General features: G+C 39.3%; 1 protein-coding gene across 1 annotated transcript; it reads right to left on the reverse strand.

Annotated features, from left to right (window-relative positions):
- Positions 1-924: 924 nt before the first annotated feature.
- CENPJ (centromere protein J) lies at positions 925-18573 on the reverse strand. The gene is made up of 17 exons (XM_063339197.1): positions 18459-18573; positions 16534-17037; positions 14415-14538; positions 13363-13596; positions 12518-12662; positions 10854-10959; positions 8917-10558; positions 7359-7491; positions 6351-6516; positions 5076-5315; positions 4355-4454; positions 3298-3395; positions 2473-2571; positions 2225-2365; positions 2028-2112; positions 1810-1930; positions 925-1188 (listed from the first exon to the last, which is right to left on the reverse strand). The coding sequence occupies exons 2-17, from the start codon at positions 16957-16959 to the stop codon at positions 996-998; spliced, it is 4053 nt and encodes a 1350-aa protein (XP_063195267.1). The 5' UTR covers positions 16960-17037; positions 18459-18573; the 3' UTR covers positions 925-995.
- Positions 18574-18705: the final 132 nt, after the last annotated feature.

The raw sequence follows: 18705 nt of genomic DNA on the forward strand, positions 1-18705 counted from the left end.
ACAGCTTGCCTGTTTATAGTAGCACTGGAAGAATCCTTTCACAGTTTCAGTATGTAGTCTGGTATTAACCAGACATGTGCTATATACTGTTACAGATACCTTATAGAGCTGTTACATGCTCATCTTTTTAATTAAAATAAGGAAAGAAACACATTCCAAAGTTGTTCATCAACCATCTTGAAAGGGATTTAGCTCCAAATTACTTAAGAACTTGTAGTTGTGAGTGAGCAAGCTGATTTACAGCTTGAGTAAAATACAATTTTTCAGCAGCTGCTAGAATGGAGAGTTAGAGCAGACACTCTAGCGGTACCACTTTGCTTGTAGGTACTATAGGATTTTAAGAGACAAGTCAGCTTAAAAATGCCTGTTAAGTGGAAGAATGGGATGAGATGACCTTTGTTGATTTCTACTGTTTCCTCCCACATGCCTGAGTAACCCATCCCCCACTCTCGCCTCTCCTGGCCTTAGGGAGATGGATGAGCAGTTCACAGAACAGAGTTTGGGATCTGCTAATGCTATTGCCTTCTAAGGGTGAGATGAAGGAGAAATAAGATTATGAAGAAAGAAGAACAGCCTAAGGCTAACTGAAAAGGAAAGCTGCCATTCATTTACACTTTGAAGTCAAGCAATAAGTAAACCGATGCACAGACTCGTGATTTCACCAGAGCAGGGGTTCCAACAGCACTTTTTACCTTGGATTAAGGAATCTTCTCTTAGATGTCTAAAATAAGGTAATAGATAGCTGGTTTAAAAAAACGTCCTTTTTAAATCACACAGGAACAGAATATTGACTAAGTAAACTGCTGCTTAAAAGTAGAAATGGGAAAAAAAATAGAAGAAGCTCAGATATAATATATCCACTGAAAAATAAATTTATTTCAGGAGAACTATAAACAATATATACACGACAAGCACAAAGGGGTTTCACTTCTTGTTTACAGGAATGTACATTATTTTTGCTGATATGCCAAGACTCCCAACAGTTTGGACATCACCTACAACTTAGTGTCCATGATAATATTACCATCCTTGTCCTTCACTCTTACTCTCCCAGAGACATACTTTGTTTCCTGCTGTCCATTCACGTACACAGTCTTGACAGTACCATCCGGATACTCCCGTCTCTTGAACTGTGGTGTGTGTAGTTCTCTCTGGCCATTATTGAACTCTATAGTTTTGCTTCCATCTCTGCATTAAATAAATGCATGTAAGTATTTAAAAAAAAAAAAAAAAACCAACCACGATCCTCTAAGGACTAGACATAGGCTTAAGCTTAATCTCAGAACAAACATTAAGTATGCAAGCCTAAATGAAGGAAGAACTAAAAAAAAAAATACGGTGTTTGTGAAAAGCCCGTTTTGTTAAATATCATCCCAGCTGGTTGGTACTCAAAAACCTGTTTCTGCAAAACTGACATGACTTCTTTATACTTGAGAGCCTCTGCTGCCCTTTCTCTGCGCTAAATCTATTGCAGCACCAATCCACGAAACGTTTAAAACCTAATGTTTTGAGCACTCTCAGTCAGACTGACCTGCTTGCCACCCCAGCTAGGTTCTCACATGTTCTCTAGAATTACGCACAAATCGGAAAAGTCAGGTTAGGGTATGAGAAGACACACACAGGCATTCAGTCTTTTTGTAGCTTGGAGAAGATGTAAACAAATAAAATTTCAAACAGTAAATACATGGTTGCAGTACATTCAAATGCAAACTTTAGAAACAAATCTGTGCCCACATACTGCCTGTCAGTGAGCCCTAACTGCTGCTTTCCCCAGCACCAGGCAAGGGTACCCGAAAAGAGAAAGCTTACCGCTGAACACGAACAATAGTACCATCTGGAAAGATACTTTCTTCTTGCCCATCCGTAAATAAATTTTTAATAGTTTGATCAGGGAAGGTAATTTCTTTCTTGCCATCAGGATAATGCTTCTCTGAAATGTATTTTGAGACAATATGCTTATTACATAAATGCAGGTATATATATGGGCAGCAATTTTGAGGGTTGGTCGAGTTGGATGATTTCTTTACCTATTTGTCCGTTTGAAAATTGCAAGACCTCTAAGCCATCAGAGTATGTAGTATGTGTAGTCTTAGCATCAGCATAATAATAAATCTGCAGAAAATAGTTTGGAGTTATCATAACTAGTGAGAAATCTTATGTGTATGTACACACATGCACATAAATAAGTTGTTGTAGAAAAGCACAGAAGGTGTAGGATACATACCACTGTTTGATCAGGCATAACCTGCTTCACATCTCCATTGAAGAAGGTTATAGTTATCGTCTTCCCATCAGAACCCACTTTTTTCCATGTCCCATTGGGAAAAAATATGAGGTGACAGCCATTTTTCAAAACTTTTTCAACCTAATGAATACATTCGAGGTCAGCATTGAACCAATACACTCACATACCCATTCCTCTTTCACAACAGCTGCCTTGTGGAATTACAGAGTGCCAAGCTCTCATTTTACCTTTCCATCAGGATAAGCAGTTTCTCTCTGTATCTCTTCACTGTCTGTAGATGCAGGTCCAGATGGTAGCGACACATGAGCTTCATGAGGAGAGGTGTCCTGAAATGACAACAATAATCTAAGCATAAACCGAAATAAAGCTTTGGTTTTATACATGTGGTTTTTGTCTAGGCTGACGGGTATTTTAGGAAACGAGGAGCATCAGGGGAGGAAGATGAGTATAGGAAGGCATAAACACAATCTGGGGTTTATTTAAATCCTAGGTGTAATTCAAGTGGTAAGACAGACTGAGACTTGGTAGTAGTTCATTGTCCGTAGTCAGCTGTAGTATGGACTAAAGTGGAATTTAGTAGTATGTCGTAGCATGGTGCTCAACTGCGCCTTAAGTCATCCATATCAAGGTATTAAATGATTGATGAAGTTTCATAAAACCTGAATGCTACCTACAGCAATTAATCTGAGAATTAATCCAACTGTTTACAAGATGCCTGCACGGTTTCCCTACATGGAGCATATAAACATCCATCTTTTTCCCCTCCCTCAAAAGCGTAAACCATTTCCCAAAATTCAAGGGAACAGGAGATGATGATTTTCTTTCCTCAGCCAAAGAACATTGCAACTACTAGGCATGGGTAAAACATTCTGCATTGGCTACTACATAGCCATTTGCTGGTACGACAACAAAATTGCAGTTGAAGAGCAATAGCGGTTGAGTCAACAGCTTCACCAGTCACCCTCCAGATAGTCATTTAAGTGTAAGTAACTATTGTTTTATTTTGGGTTTCCCCTCCCTCCTTAAAAATCAAATCAGGATCCAGTACTTACTACCATAAAAGTCTTAGAAGATTCTTCTAGTGCCGTCATTGTCTCAGAGTTGCTTCCATCACTAGCAGGTCCTGATGCAGGTGTTCTAGAAAGCTTTCCTGCTCAGATATATGTAATAAAGTTAATTTGGACAGTAAAATTAAAGTACAGTTTAAGTGTTATAATTACATAGGAGGTCAAGTTGTACAGGATACCTACATTTCAGTGCAGTAGAAACTGAAAGCAGCATATTTATGAAAACAATCAGCATAAGCCAGCTCCCTCAGGTATATCATTGAAGAATCACTGCAATAGGTATAATACTTGCACTTTCTTGTTTCATTTCTGAAGATTCACAAAGGATTTTTTCCCCACCCCTAGAGATCTAGGCAACATTATTAGTTATGCCTTTATAATGAAGGAAGGAAGGCTAAATGTAACCTTTTAACAGGAACTGACGGGCAGACTTTTTCCATGTCTCTCCTAGCACACCACAGAGATTACCAAAATAAAACCAGCAAGGGCTTCAATTCTGGAACATACTCCTCTAACAGATAACGTAACGGTTGTTTGAGCTGTCAGGGGTGTCAAAAAAGTACCCTGCCGTTACTTTTCGTATGCGATCATGCATTAGGAAGGCATGTATCTGCCGACAGCCTTTGCTCCTAACTGTGAGCAAGGAACACCCGCTACAGCATTGCCCGTACGAGTACAGGTCCTGCTAAGAAGGTTCTGAAGAGACACAGTAGTTCCAATGCTATCAACATAGTCATCTAATCAACAGCCATGGCTTGAAGAACGTCAACAATGAAAGCCATTTGGGATTATGATGCAGCTTCTGGTATGCTCCAGAGCACCAAACGTGACCGGAATGGTCTCATCACAGCTGTGGCCAGAATCTTTCCCTCCGAGGTATTTATCCATACGTGCAGTGAGTCCATTACAACCTATTCTCCACCTACTTTTGAGGTGGTGACACGCTCTTTCTAATAAAAGCAAAAATCCACATTTTTCTTTTAAAGAAAATTTTCTTTTAAAAAGAGTTAACAGAATTCTCTGATTAGACAAACATTTATACCTTTTGTTTGGGAATAACTTTTGCCATTGATCTTGCTGCACTTCTGTACTGGAGGAAGCAGAGATGCAGTTTGACTTTTTGGGCCTCTATTTGGTAGGCACTAAAAGAAAGGAAGTTATTTGTGGTTTATGTGACATTTAATCATAACCGTTCATACAGCAGCAAAAAACGTATACACCATGTGACATGAAAATTTACTGGAAGCTCTCTGCACAGACTATACATTTTTGAGATTTAGTCATCAGAAGGGCTTGTGTGAAGTAGCCCAAGCTGTACTTTGGAACTCTTCCTCTGTCTGCTGCCTCGCTACCAACAACTGCAGAATGTTAATTTTGTGCAAGCAATGCAGAATAATAGTTACAGTTTCAAAATGAAATACAGCTGCTTTAGATAATGGTGAACTGCCCGGTTTGCCTGGCTGATCCTTAAGGTGCAGAGGTTCACAGGTTAGATCCAATCTATGATTTTTCTCTTATAATTGTATCATTTTGTATTTCAAAGACGAGTTCCTCAACAGAATGGATACTGCATATTGGGAACATTCACATTTGGAGAGAATGTGACATTAACAAAATTCTGTGTCTGTCACTACTATTGGAGTCCCAAGATCAGCAAGTTAAAAGTAAACATCTAGGTTGTAGCCATTAGATTCCAAATTTATGGTCCGAAACTCAAGAGTATTCACACAGATTAGTTTAAAATACCAAGATTAATAACTTACAGATTCTGCTCTTTTTAGAGTCACCCCAGAATTTTCTACTTTCCTCTTGTTTTCAGCAGCTTCTACTTTCTTCCAGGCTTCTAGACGAAACCTCTCCATAATTTTGACTTCCTCTTTTAGCTCCATATTCTCATTTACTAAAGCTTCTATTTGATCTTTCAGGCGTCGATGGGTGGTTGACCATTTTGCCTCTTTTCGTTTTAAATCTTCCTGTAGCTCTGCAATCTGCTGTTTTAAAGCCTTAGAAAAATGCATGTTTATAAATTACAGAGCTTTCATTGAAAAATTAAAAGATTTTAATGTTAAAATAATGTTTAATTTAAAAGATTTTAATGTTCTAATAGAAATACTAGCACACAAAAAAAAGCATCAGAGTGGCAAAAAAATAAGATCAGCTTAATGGGGCAGAGAGTGAGAGGTAGGAGAAGTTTCCTTCCCTAAAGAGATATTGTTTACTTTACCAACTTTAAAAGCTCTGCTTCGATCATAGGAAGTGTCTTTATTGCCCTCTTGGTATCCTTGACACTTTGTAGATTGGCCAGTACGAATACACTTGAGACAGAAACATGAAATCTTTAAGGCTGCCCATGAGAGAACCCTTCAAAAATCTTGGGACAGGAAAATAGGGAGGATACAGTGACATAAAATACACATGAATCTGCCTCCGCAGTTTAGCAAATGTTACTTCAATCTGTTGAAGTTACGTTAGGAAAATTTGTAGGGAAGGAGGAAGGAAATCCATGTGTGATGTTTAATACAACTTGTCTGTACACCTCATGTACCATACATCCTGACAATGAAGAAACAAACAAATCTTGTTTCTTACATCTCCGATACCTAAAGACCTACAAGTAATAACAAAATGTAACTTTGAAAATTGTAGATTACTACGTTTACTGTACAGCAGTTATAGACAGACTAAAACTCAAATACAGTTCCAGTTTGTGCTTTGATCCGCTACCACAAATGAAAATTTACGACATAGGATTAACTACAGAAATTTTTTGTCAAAGTTGAAGATTGTTCTACCATAGTCATGGGCAGTTTTTAGTTTGGAAACATGGCAAACAGATTTGCTCATCAGGGAGTTTTGCCTTAAAGCCATCAAACAACATTGTGAAGGCTGCAGTTCCTTCCTCGATTAGGCCATATCTAGTAACTGTTCCCATCTTAAAATCACTTGCAACCTTTCAATTAAGTTAGAATTTAACTGACTGCCTTTAAACGATTTTAAGTGTTCCTGTGTGGACTACAAGAATAACATAATTTTTATACCTGAATTTCATCACGTTCTTTTTTATCTGGAATTGCTCTAACTTCTGTGGTATATTTTTCAAAAACTTTACGCTCCTTTTGCAGTTTTTTTATTTCCCTTTTTTTATATTCTTCTATTTCAGCCAGTTCTTGGGCTTTCTGCTGTTGAAAGTCTGCAATTTCTTTCCTATAATTATGAAACAAAATTGTTGTTTTAGCCCAAAACTAGTTCAAGTCTAGATTTTAAGGAAGAAAATGAAGAATCTGAATTTTGTGGTCATTGATTCCAGTCCAGCACCTGTTACCCCCAGGAAGACTTACCTATAAATGATACTCCTTATTTAAGGAGTAAATTGTCACACAGCTAGTGTTTGAAGTCCAACAATTTCTATTTTCATATCTTCTAGTCACAAAAGTTATCCTGAATTTAATAAAGCTTTGGCTAAGATCTTCCAACACTCTTCAAAGCAGTAGAACACCATTCATTCCCCCAAAATTACCAGGGAAAAAGAATCTGCTAACAGCAGGAGGTCACAAATGAAGTATTAGCCAACAACACAAAGCTGTTTCCAAACAAAACAGAAGTGACTTTGGTAGGAATAGGTGTGCCACATTTACGTCAACAGGTATAATTATTCTGCTCTATATGTTGTTTATAAGTCCTGCAGTTCAACTGAAAATATTTTCCAATCCAAAAGAAGAGCATCAGTCTTATTGGCACAAAGATGAGTTTTGCAAGACCAATTTAGGACTGCGTTATCACTCAGAACAAAAATATACAAATTCTCCCACGTATAGCCTTTAAGGGCATCACATTAAATTAGCAGGGGTTCTTAATATTATAGTTTGTGTGTGAGTAATAATTACAGTTTGGTATACATCTAGTGCAACAACCAGTTTCTTAACCTGTGTCTCCACTGTAACTGAAACACAGCACTTCTTTGCCTCTGCTGTTGGTAACGGGACATTATGATAGTCTGGAACATACCATGCGAGTGAATGCACGAAAACGTTTCAATTAAAAATTACCTGATATTTGCCAAGGCATGCTCTCTTTCTTCACGGAGTTTAGTTAGAGTTGTGTTTTCAGCTCTGAATCTCGCTATTTCAGTTTCCAATTCGGTGAGTGTATCTCTCAGCACCTGGGATGGAACAGTGTTTCCTGTCAAAGAACAGCCATGGACAAGTTATCTAAGCAGCATCCGTAAGACTGAAGTAACCAATTATCACACACCAGTTAAAAAAAAATAAAAATCAAGTGATACTATTTTAGAGATAGTAGTAGTACCGCAAAAAAAAAAATCTCTACTATTCAAATAACACAGAAGTGACATTTTAAAGCACTCTGCACTATTTACTCAAGTACCTCAAATATTGAGTATATCCATCATCTTTGTAGAACTAAATATATATTAGGAATTGTAATGTGAAGGGCTTCATGTCAGGCTAGAGAAATTAAATGAAGGTATAAGGGCCAAGCATCAAACAGAGAAGTTTATGGTTGAAGTTTTTCCAAGTTTTATTCACAACTAAGTCTGTTCACATCCATCACTGATGCGAAATCTATTGCAGAGGCCAATAATAGGATTTGTGGGTTTTTTCTCCCTCCAAGTTTCCTGTTCAGCCACCACTTAAAGGGTTTTAATACTCTGCTTCTGAGTATGCAAGAGAAGAGCCTAAATACTGATGTAGGTAGCTGCCTCATTCACCCTTAAATGCTCTGAGATTCAGTAAAAAAAAAAAAAAAAACCCTACCCCTCTTCCTGCAAACAACATCTAGCAGGCACCTTCAGGCAACCCTACAAAGTCAATTCTCCACACGACAATAGGCAGAAATAGCAGCTTTCATAGGAACTTCTCATAAAAACCTAGATCCTGTTCATTGGAGCAGAGCTTGAAACCAAGCTCTCACCACCTTCTCTACAGAGAAGAGATTTAAATGCTAGGCTATGCCACCATGCTTTCACTGAACAACTGCATTTTTAATGATCCCACATAAATGCAACAGCTTCAACAGGAGTTTTTAGAGGCAGTTCTTCCCCAGACTATAAGTATATGGTTGGAATCAACCTGGGCAAAGCAGAAAAATGAATCCACGTTTCCATATTCCAGATGAATTCTCTGGATATTATACTACTGTCAGAAAACATGAACAGGGCTGCTGCCTCCTCATACTTTCTAAGAGGAACAAGCTAACCTACCAGGGCATAGCATTACCCTACTGTGGTGTAAATGCACACTGTCACTGGAAAAGTGAGGTACCACTTCTTTTTTGGCATGCCTTTGACACTTTCCTTGATTTGGAAACAGTGATCAAGCAGATCCAGATCAAGTTGGTGCAATGAGCTGGTCTGATAGAAAACTAGCCTCCAAGAAAAAAAAAATTAAACCAAAAAAGTAGTTTTCACCCATTGTACTCATTCTGCGAGATGCAAAGTTTTTAGATCTGACACGAGACATGCAACCAGGAGAGGAGATGAAAGGCAAGAACAGGGCCATTCCCTGCAGCACCCTTTAGTGTAATGTCAGGTTACAGCTTAAGGGTTAGAAGAGAAGACTTGTAATAGATGTCTTCAACATTTCCTACCAGTTGCTGTTTTTTCACCTGCTGGCTCCTGTTCCACATTTGATTTGGTTTCGCGCTCTGAATGACAGCCTGCCTTCTGTTTTGGTTTCAGTGAAGGAAACAGTTTCATCATCAGGTTTGATACAGGAGGTCCGTTTGAGTCACTGTCCACTGCAGACTCTTTGGACATTTCATCTCCCCTCTTTGAGGCAACTTTTCTCTTCATTGCTTTATCTGGGACAGTTGTATCGTTCTTACTGGACAAGTCCATCTGTAAAGGTATTTTAGTATATTTTTCAGGTAAATCACCGTTAACATAATTTTCATCAAGATCACTCCATGTTCTTTCATCATCAAACTCAAACTTACTCCTACTTATACAAGACATGCTTCTCTGATGGTCTGAAGCTTTTCTCATCTTTTGCTTTGACAGTGCACTGCAATCTTTGTCTGACAAGCCAAGGTCAGCATCTCCATTTTTGCTTTCTTTGCTGACGTCTTTAACAGAACATCCATAATCAAAAAATTCTGGATCACTTTCTCTACGGCTCATAAAGGATGCCTTAACACCTTCATTTTCATGCTTTAATGTGGTCTCAAATTCACTCTCAGAATCTGTAGTAGTATCATCATCGTCCTCACTCTTATCTTCATTTACAATCCATTGATTACTTTTTAAAGCAGGAGCTGCTGTCACGGAAGAAGCTGAAAATATCACACTGTCCATTTTATTCAATGAATCCTTCATTCTAAAAGCTGTTCCTGAGTTTGAGGCTGTGTGCCTAACAGCTCTATCATTTGTATTTCCCTGTGTCATACAGTCTGCCTTTATATTTTTCCTATTTATAAATTCAACAGCCAGCACCTTTACTTGCTGCTGTTTTGCCTTGATAGGGGTAGAAGACATTCTACGGCCTTTTAAAGTTTGCTGATCTTGATCTAAGATCCTTTGCACAAATGAGGAATTACTTGAGAAAGATATTTCATCTGCAGCTTGTTCTAGAAACAAGAATTCGTCTAATTCTAGATTCTCTTTTTCTTTTTCTTTTTCCCAGTTTTCCAGCTTATTCTGAAACGAAACTTCAAAAGACAGTTCTGGATCTTTTGCAGGGTGACCTATAGGACACTGAGAATTAGAAAAGGCACTGGCCAGCTCGGCAGATAACCGAGGCTTTTCTGTGCCAGGTAATTTGTTTCCAATTTTTCCAGTGTTAGACTTAGCAAATTCTTCTACATTCTCTTTGTTTTCTATTTTGTTGTTAATTTCTAATGGGAAGGAATCTCTCATCTGTCCATCATGATTTTTTCCTGTTTGCATTCTTGTTTCTAATAGCGAGATATTTTTTCCATTGTGATTCCTGAATACCAGGGTCTTCTGGATAGGGTGATGTTTTGCTTTATCAGGGTGGTTGTATTTTTTACATTGTGCAAAAGGCTTCTCAGAAACCAGTTCTTTGCCAGGAGGCATAGTTTTCTTCTGCATTTGTGGTCTGTCCACTTTAATAACATTTCTGTCATCTGAAGACCTTTGTTGAAGTTTTGGGGTGTTTTCTCCAAGTTTTGTGATTTTAGATTTGGCATTAGTGAATCTTGTTAAGCCTTCACCTCTTTTCAGGAAAGGTCGTTTGATCACTGGTTTTTGAATGGCTGATCCATTTGTCTCCTGAAAAGGGGTAAGGAAAAGCAAAATGCAAAAAGTTAAAGAGCCCCTTACACAGTTCGAAGATTTCTTCAAATAAACCCCACACATGAATAGGATTTTTTATAGTACATTTCTATGGGATTTCTAAAGACATCTTAAACAACTGAAATACTAGGGGATTATTGTTTTATTTTTAAGAATGTCACTATTGCATTCAATGTTAGCTTTTAATGCTAGAATCTTCCTTGTACATTTTTAAAGCACATCTTTGCACAATATATAAAGAATAATAAAGCTTAGAAAATAAATAAATAACCTGTAACTTCTGGTTTTGCTCCAGACGCTGCTCTTCCAGTTGTATCTGTTCTTCCAGGTATTCTTCAAATGTCTGTTTCTTCTCCTGAATTGCAGCTTTAATAGGTCTAGTGTAATTTTTTTTAAAAAAAATCAAGTCTTACATTTCTATATAAAACAACTGTATTTAACGTCACTGCTATTCAAAGACGTAAGGTGTAATTACACAAAAGATGACAAATTATGAGGTACTTTCGTACTTAAATGTCAGTTAATCTGAGAAATGCATTAAAACATTAGTTGTTTATCTTCTGAGAAACGGTTTATCAAATCCCTGCTATAGTTAATATTCATATCTAAAAGATACTGCATGCAGGTTTTGCTGTTTCTTCTTTCACTGCTTTTCTCAATGACCCTTTCTTCTACCCAGAACACCAAACTTTCACTCATATTTTAGTCATACTGCAGTATGATACTACAGTATCACCTTCCTACTCAGTAATGATACCGAGATCGTGTTCCACATCTCTCTCATTGATACTCATCCTCCTTCACAGCCCCCTGCTGGGTCTGGCTGGGAAGGAGCAAGCTTTCCTCATAGCAGCCCATATGGTGCAGAGTTTTGGATTTGTGACTACAACAGCGTTGATATGACACCAATGTTTTAGCTATTACAGAACACTGCCTCCACAGCACCAAGGCTGTGTTTCATTTTTCGTGCTGCTCCCCCACCCCCAGCAAGTTACACTGGGAGTGGGCAAGAGGCTGAGAGGGGACACAGTCAGAAGAGCTGATGTGAATTGACCATAAGGATATTCCATGCCATATAACATCACATTCAGCAGTAAAAACTGGGGGCTTGGTCTTCCAAAAGTAGCTCAGTTTCTGCTGCTCAGAAACCGAGTGGGCATCAGTCTGCTTGTGAGAGGTGGAGAGTGACAGCCTTCGCATCACTTAGTGTTTCCCCCCACCCCCCCCACCTTCCTCTTACCCACAAGTTCTGTTGAGTTTGCTCCTCTGATACCCTCTCCTGTTCTGCTCTGGGGGACAAAGTGAGAAAGCGACTGGGTGGGTGTTTAGGAGCTGGCTGGGCTCAACCCACCACAGCCTGGAACAGGTATTTCTTGCTTTTGTGATGAGCTGGCAGACAAGGCAGAGCTTTAAAACAATGCCAACCACTACTTTTCTTCTACCAACACCATAAACAAAACTTTTACCATACATGAGAAGGCTTCTGCAACAAGTACTATTATTCCTTCTTAGCCATAAACCGATTTTTGAACAAACGTAACTCCTGGTAATAAACTGGAAAGTCACAGCCTTTCACTCCACATTACTACTTTTGCCACGTAACAGTGGATAGGAGGTTGTAATAAAGCAAATTGGGAACAGTAATTATAACTGCTTATATACTAAACCTATCCTAAAACGTGCTTTTAAACTACCATTACCCCAGGCTGCACACACCTCTTCAGCCAATACACAACACCCCATCTTTAACAGCATAAGCAATTTCAGGCCAGAGCCTCTCTTACTGCAGGTCTCCACAGTACCTAGCAATATGGAATCCTTGATTGAGAAAGCTACACGAATTAAGAATAGCAGACTCTTTCAATGACGACTCAGAATTCAACAAAATTCATATTATCTATTTGATAAATACTGTATAATAATGGCCTGAATTACCTTTCCTCTGTATTAGTCCACAAATCTTTTCCTCCGCCGGGATTTTCAGAGAGATCTGCACTTTCCACACATAAAGGATCAATGTGATGGTCTTCACTTTCCATTAAAATTTCCATCTTTTGTTCTGGACACCACATGTTTTTTCCTTCAAAATGAAAAGAAATTTTTTTTTTCCTCCCCAACAATAAATCAGTTTTCAGCTCATACTTTAAGCAGCATTCAGGTCAGATTAAAACCAGAAGGGAGCTTCATGGTAATGTAGTCTGAATTTAAAAATAGTCCTAAGATTTTAGTCCACATAAAATAGTCCTAAGATTTTCCCAAATTAATTCTTATTTGAATTTGAACTTTCTTTATAAATGCACATCCAATTATGTATTATAAATCCCTGGATAGATTGTTATTTTCCATTTGCCACATGAAAATGTGGGTACAGTTCAGCCCAAACAATTCAGCAATCCAATATTTGTCATAATTTGCTAGTTTCCTAGTCTTTGTCATATATAAGTTTTAGCAGTAAAGATTATATTTTTTTCCTAAAACAGACAAGCATTTCATTCAGAGAGGAAGACTTTAGTTTTTCCTCATGCTGCTTTTAACAAGACTCACATGAACATCAACAGGAACATTGAGACCTGTAAACTGTCAGTAAATCAACCAACGAATCAAGTAAATCAACACTTGATAAAATCTTCACATTAAGTAGTAGAAAATTACATTCCATAACTACAAAGGGAAAAAAACCCACCACGCAACAAGTTATCTTTCTATAAATGACTAAACAGTAATATAGTTGTCTTCCTCATTTTTCAAACAATTCTGCATTTTCAGAGGCACGCACATACCTTGTTTCTCAGAAGTGTCCGGCTGTGAAAGACTGTTCTTCAAAGATGAGGTGCATTCTTTGTTGTTTAACTTCTGTAAAAGATCACTGTCTTGTGTACGTGGAGAAATAATTGGAGCGTAAGCTCTATCTTCAAAGTGATTCTGAGACCCAGATGATGGCAACTGGTGTAAAGGTGTTAAGCCCACTGAACGCCCAGGTCTTAGCTTTTGATTTTCAGTCATTACAGTATAGCCTTGAAATTAAAAGAAAAAAAAAATGGCTGTGTCTTGTATTTGCATGACAACACCACTGTTCCACAGGAGAAAAGAAATGGCACTGAAGGGCAAGACTGATCACCCAACCTCCATCCTTATGTTACTGATCAAGAATAAGTGATTAGGCAATCTGAATTTTGTTCTCCTAATGCTAAGCCCTAAATTCATTTTTCTCACGTAGGCAGAGTGAAAGAAAGGTACTCTCTTAAGTCAGGTTGGACCGACACTGCCAACAAAATACTCCTGCTCAACTCTGAAAGCTTTTTCCATCCCAGCACTGTCCCTTCCCTTTGCACACAGCAAAAAAGACTGGAAAACTGATACAGTTTACAAGTGTTTGTTTTTCAATACAGATCAGCTCCCAGTCTAGTTCAGTTCATCAGCTGAACAAATTTGTGCTGCATGACCATAAACAAGGAGAGACCACTTCATTTGGACACACTAGCAGCTTAAAGCAATCAGAAGTATTGTGAGAAACAGCTAATCAGAAAGGAAAGCAACTGTTTGTTTTACGCTGTCTTCTATATTTAAAATATTTTCTTCAAAACAATGGCTCCCATCATAGCACACACTGATCAAGTTACAAGTACAGTTGGCATTTTATAAAAACGGAATAGTATTCCTTCTACAGCAGCACTCAACTTTCAGGCACTGAAGTGATGCAACATTTATCTTTGCCTAATCAAGTAGTCTTAAAATGAAGAACACTGAATACTCTTTCAGATTTTAACTGGAAAATTAGATTAAATTCTTCAGTTTACCCAAAGTACTTTATATGCTTTCTTTCTCAACTTACCGAGAACTGCTGTCTGGCCAGATACCATGCTAAGTAGCTTCTCCTGCTCTTCCATTAGCCTTTGAAGTTGCTCCTTCTGTTGTTTCTTTAGCTGTTCCTGTTTCTGGTGTTGCAATTCCTTCAGCTTTTCAAACAAAAAAAAAAATGTATTAGAGGCTAGGTTTACTTAAAATGTATCACAGGATTAGAGTCATCAAGACAACTGGTATTTCTTGTTTTAAAGATGTTCCATTAGGTAAGTGTAACTTGAAGGAAATGAAGAATTTTTCTATCTATGAACGCGCATGCTATTTCCAATTTGCCCAGTTACCAGTTCCACTAGTCTTTAATTGACTAATGTGTAAAAAATAGGAATCAGAACACTCATTTCCACTGCATGGGAAAAACATTCAAATTCTGCTCTTTTAACATTAACTTATACTATGCCATGTTTTTATTAAAGTGTTAAATACTTCATAATAATTAAAGCTTTAGAAAAAGTGTGGGTGTCTTTCTCTCCAGGATCTCACTTACAGTGAGCAGAACTGATACACAGGACCAAGAGAGGGGAAAAAGAGCATCAGAGAACATTAAGAACTCATGAAGCTGCCTGGAAAAAAGAATTAAAATACTGATTAAATGCAGTAATCCAGTCTGCATTTTGTTGTGTAGCAGGAATCCCTGGCACTGTCTCAAAACCAGCCTCGAGGGCCATACGAGGGCAGGGCATTCCGCACCCTACCAAGCCACAGCAATGGGTGGTGGGCTTCCATGTCCATCTCTCTCCCCAGTGCATACATATCTGCTAGATTCAGCTCCTCCAAAGGAATGGCAGGAGGCCTGATGAAATCCTTCCACAGATGAACGATTGGACCACACCTGTCACCCAACAGGTAAGAAAAAAATTCCCTTGAATTTCCCTTGTAGATCCTTAAAATTCCAGTGAAAACAGAAGTAAGGCACTATGCAAATAGAAGCTATGAGCTAATGATCAAGATCCAAAGATTGCCTAAGTCTCATATCCAAACGCTTCACTTACTTTATTAAAGAAATCATACCTGTTCCAATAATAATATCCTCAGAAAACCAAAGTGAAAAAACTACACTCGACATTACAAACATCAGATTTATTTTTTTTATGATATATTAGATTGTCAATAGCTTTCTAAGACAGGAGACTTAAGAATTCCTCTTAAAATACCATTAAACCAGCTAATATCTGTCATTTAGACACTGTTTGATACTGCTAACAATACTGAAAAAGTAAATGTTTCTTTTCCTATCATGTAAAATAGAGGAGAAAGCTTTTATAGCACCAGGTAAGTTGTAGAATTCTACTCCAGAGACTCACACAGACCTCACCTGAGTGAACAGACACAGGGATTCATACTGAGGTACCTGCTAGCAGAGTGGACAAGGAGGTAAGTGAGCTCTTAATCCTTAACAGGAAGATCTATTAAAGTGCCTCTGAACACTTTCAGCTAACACAATTTATATGTAGCAATTGGTAAGAGGTACAAGCGAACCTATAGCCAGCTACAGCGGATTAACTGACTTGCTTGCTCTGGAAAAAAACAATTAATAACATCACACCATTGGAATTCCAGGCCTTTCTGTTCCAGTGTCTTGGATACTTCATCACATTCAACACTAACTCTTCATCTAAACAGAGGCAGGTATATGGGTGTACATACCTACTTTGAGAACTAACAGAAGATGTTGCTATAGATACAAGAACATACAACTTCACCACGCTGTGAATATCTGTGGTGAAGTACGACCACTGTGATGACCAGTACCCCATTTCCACAGCTTGAAGTGAAGAAACAACAGAACATTGTAAAACTGTGTGTAGCTTCCCAGGTAAAGAGATTTTGAGAACAAGTACCCCGCAACTGAATACAATTTAATTTCATTTTAAACTGGAACTCGTGCCAGCTGGAAACAAGAAGACACTCAATAACTGCACATCATGAGGAAGACACCAATTTTTATGCAACAAAACTGTGACTTAGAACATGCTTTTTAAGCTTGTCATGTTCTATATGTTGCAAAGAGTTTGCTTACTTACAGGTATGTCAAATCACATGCATAAACAAAATCTTAATTGATATACATCAAGGAATTCTAGAACTTCTACCTGTTCAAGCTTTTGTAGGAGTGGATCGCTGTGATCAGATTTATTCTGACCATCCACTTCACCGTGGACAAAGTCTGTTTTAGAGGCTTCTACGTTATATGCAGCTGCTGGAAAAGATGTTTCAGTGGTACATTGCTGAAGCGTACAAGTGCTGCCAGACTCTTCTTCACGCAAGGAGTCCTCACTTACAGAACAGCTGTCTGAAAGATGCAACACTTCAGCAGGGAGAGCTGTGATGTTTTTAGGTCCAGATAATAAATTTTCTTTGCTGATTTTCAAACCAGTAAAATTAGGATCTAGTAAGACTCCAGCACGGGAACAACTGGACATCCATTGTGCAATGAAGTTTGGTTCACTACTCAGATCTTCAACAGTTGGCATGTTGTAAATTGTATTCCAATTTATTTGCTGATATAGCATTAACATAACAATATTACGTTATGTAGCATTAGGACAGTAAAACTTTCAAAGTTCCAGGTATGGATGGTTACCTACTTATAGCACCTAGGAATTAAACAGATAAACAAAATAAGAAATCTACAATAACAGATTCCCAGTAAAAGAAAGTTACTCTCTTATAACCAACCCAGTGTATTTATAAAAATAAGTCACAATCTGCATTTCCCTAGGCAATAGGAACAATTTAGACAATTAGTAACAAAAACTTTCTGTGCAGAAAGTCAATATAATCCAACTTCCAATCTTACTATTTATTTGAGTGCAGCTAATATTATCTCAAATATTGTAGAGCTGTGTATAATATTCTCTTCAGTAGTATAGAGAGGGATTCAGATATTTTTTGAAGTGCCCGCAACAAAAGAAGAGTGGTGATTTGAGGAGCTAAAAGAGAGACTTCCCACACAGGACCTTCATATTAATGCAAAGTTTCAAATATGTCAATCTACATACAAACATTCCACTGCACATATTTCAATGCAGCACTTAACTGGTTTTGTGTCTGCCTTAGTTTCTCATGGAAACTCTACAACCATGCTGCCTATTAGCTTCCTCCTCCCAACCAGCTTCTTTTAAATCCATCCAGAAAAAAAAGTTTGAAGACTGCAAAAGTTTCAGTGATAACTGAATTCCTACAAGTGTCATAAAACATGATTGAATTTGGGTAGATAGGAGACCCAAAGTGATTTCCTCACTGAGGAAGAAAAAAAAGATAGAACTGCTGCCGATGCTGGTGTGGCAGCAAAAGCCTGAGCACTCAGCCCCGCCACCTCAAACTAGTCCCGGGGCAATCAACTCTCTGCCTGTGCATACGGCGTGCAGTGGGGAACACAGAGGAAAGAAGGGGCCAGAGGACAAAGGACAGACAACTACAGCAGCCCAGGCCCCTGACGAGCAGGGAGTAACTTCTTAAAGCTTCCTTCTTCCCAAGAGATGAGTTCATGCCTGCTCGTCCTATATTCCCTGCTGTAACAGGGTTTATGTTTTCAACCAAAGCTTGAAACCGTGACTAGGAGAAACAGCCAAGTTCCCTTAGGCAAATGTTTCTCAACCGCCTCCTGGTTTGAGACACCAGTGGAAGTTTCTCAGCGAGGTACAGATTCCCGCACGGGCCACTTCAAGCCGACAGGGTTCACAAGCGATTTCTCCTGTCACCTTCTGGGGACCCTTTGGAGGCAGCCTGCCGAGTGTAAAGCTTCCCCCGCAGCCTCAGGGCAGCAGCACCTCCATGACAGCCGGCAAGGATGAAGCTGACCCGTCCCGGGGAGGCGAGGAGGGACAAAAGGATCCCCCCGAAGGTCGCCGGTGGGGAGAGGAGCACAGCCAGACTCCTCAGCCGAGCCGAGGGGCCAGGCCGGGCGCATCCCCTTCCCCACGGACACCGCCCCATCCCGCGGCACCGCGACGCCCTCACGGGGGCCGCCGCCGCTCCCCCGCCCCCGAAGCGCCCGCACCGCCACAGCTCCGACCTGCAGCCCCTCACAGGTACCGGGGCGGCAGCACCCGACGCCGCTCCTCAAGACGCTCCGCTCTGGCCGCCGCCACCACCGCTCTCCTTCTATTACAAACCTACCGCCATCCCGCAGCCTCCCGGCGCCACCGGCTGGGCACCGCCCCGGCGCCGGGCATGCTGGGAGTTGTAGTCCTCAGGCGCCGCCTTCCCCGCCCAACGGCGAGGCGGCTCTGGGGCGCTCGAACTACAGCTCCCGAGAGCCT

This window comes from Chroicocephalus ridibundus, chromosome 1, assembly GCF_963924245.1.
Source record: "Chroicocephalus ridibundus chromosome 1, bChrRid1.1, whole genome shotgun sequence".
NCBI classification, from domain to species: Eukaryota; Metazoa; Chordata; class Aves; order Charadriiformes; family Laridae; genus Chroicocephalus; species Chroicocephalus ridibundus.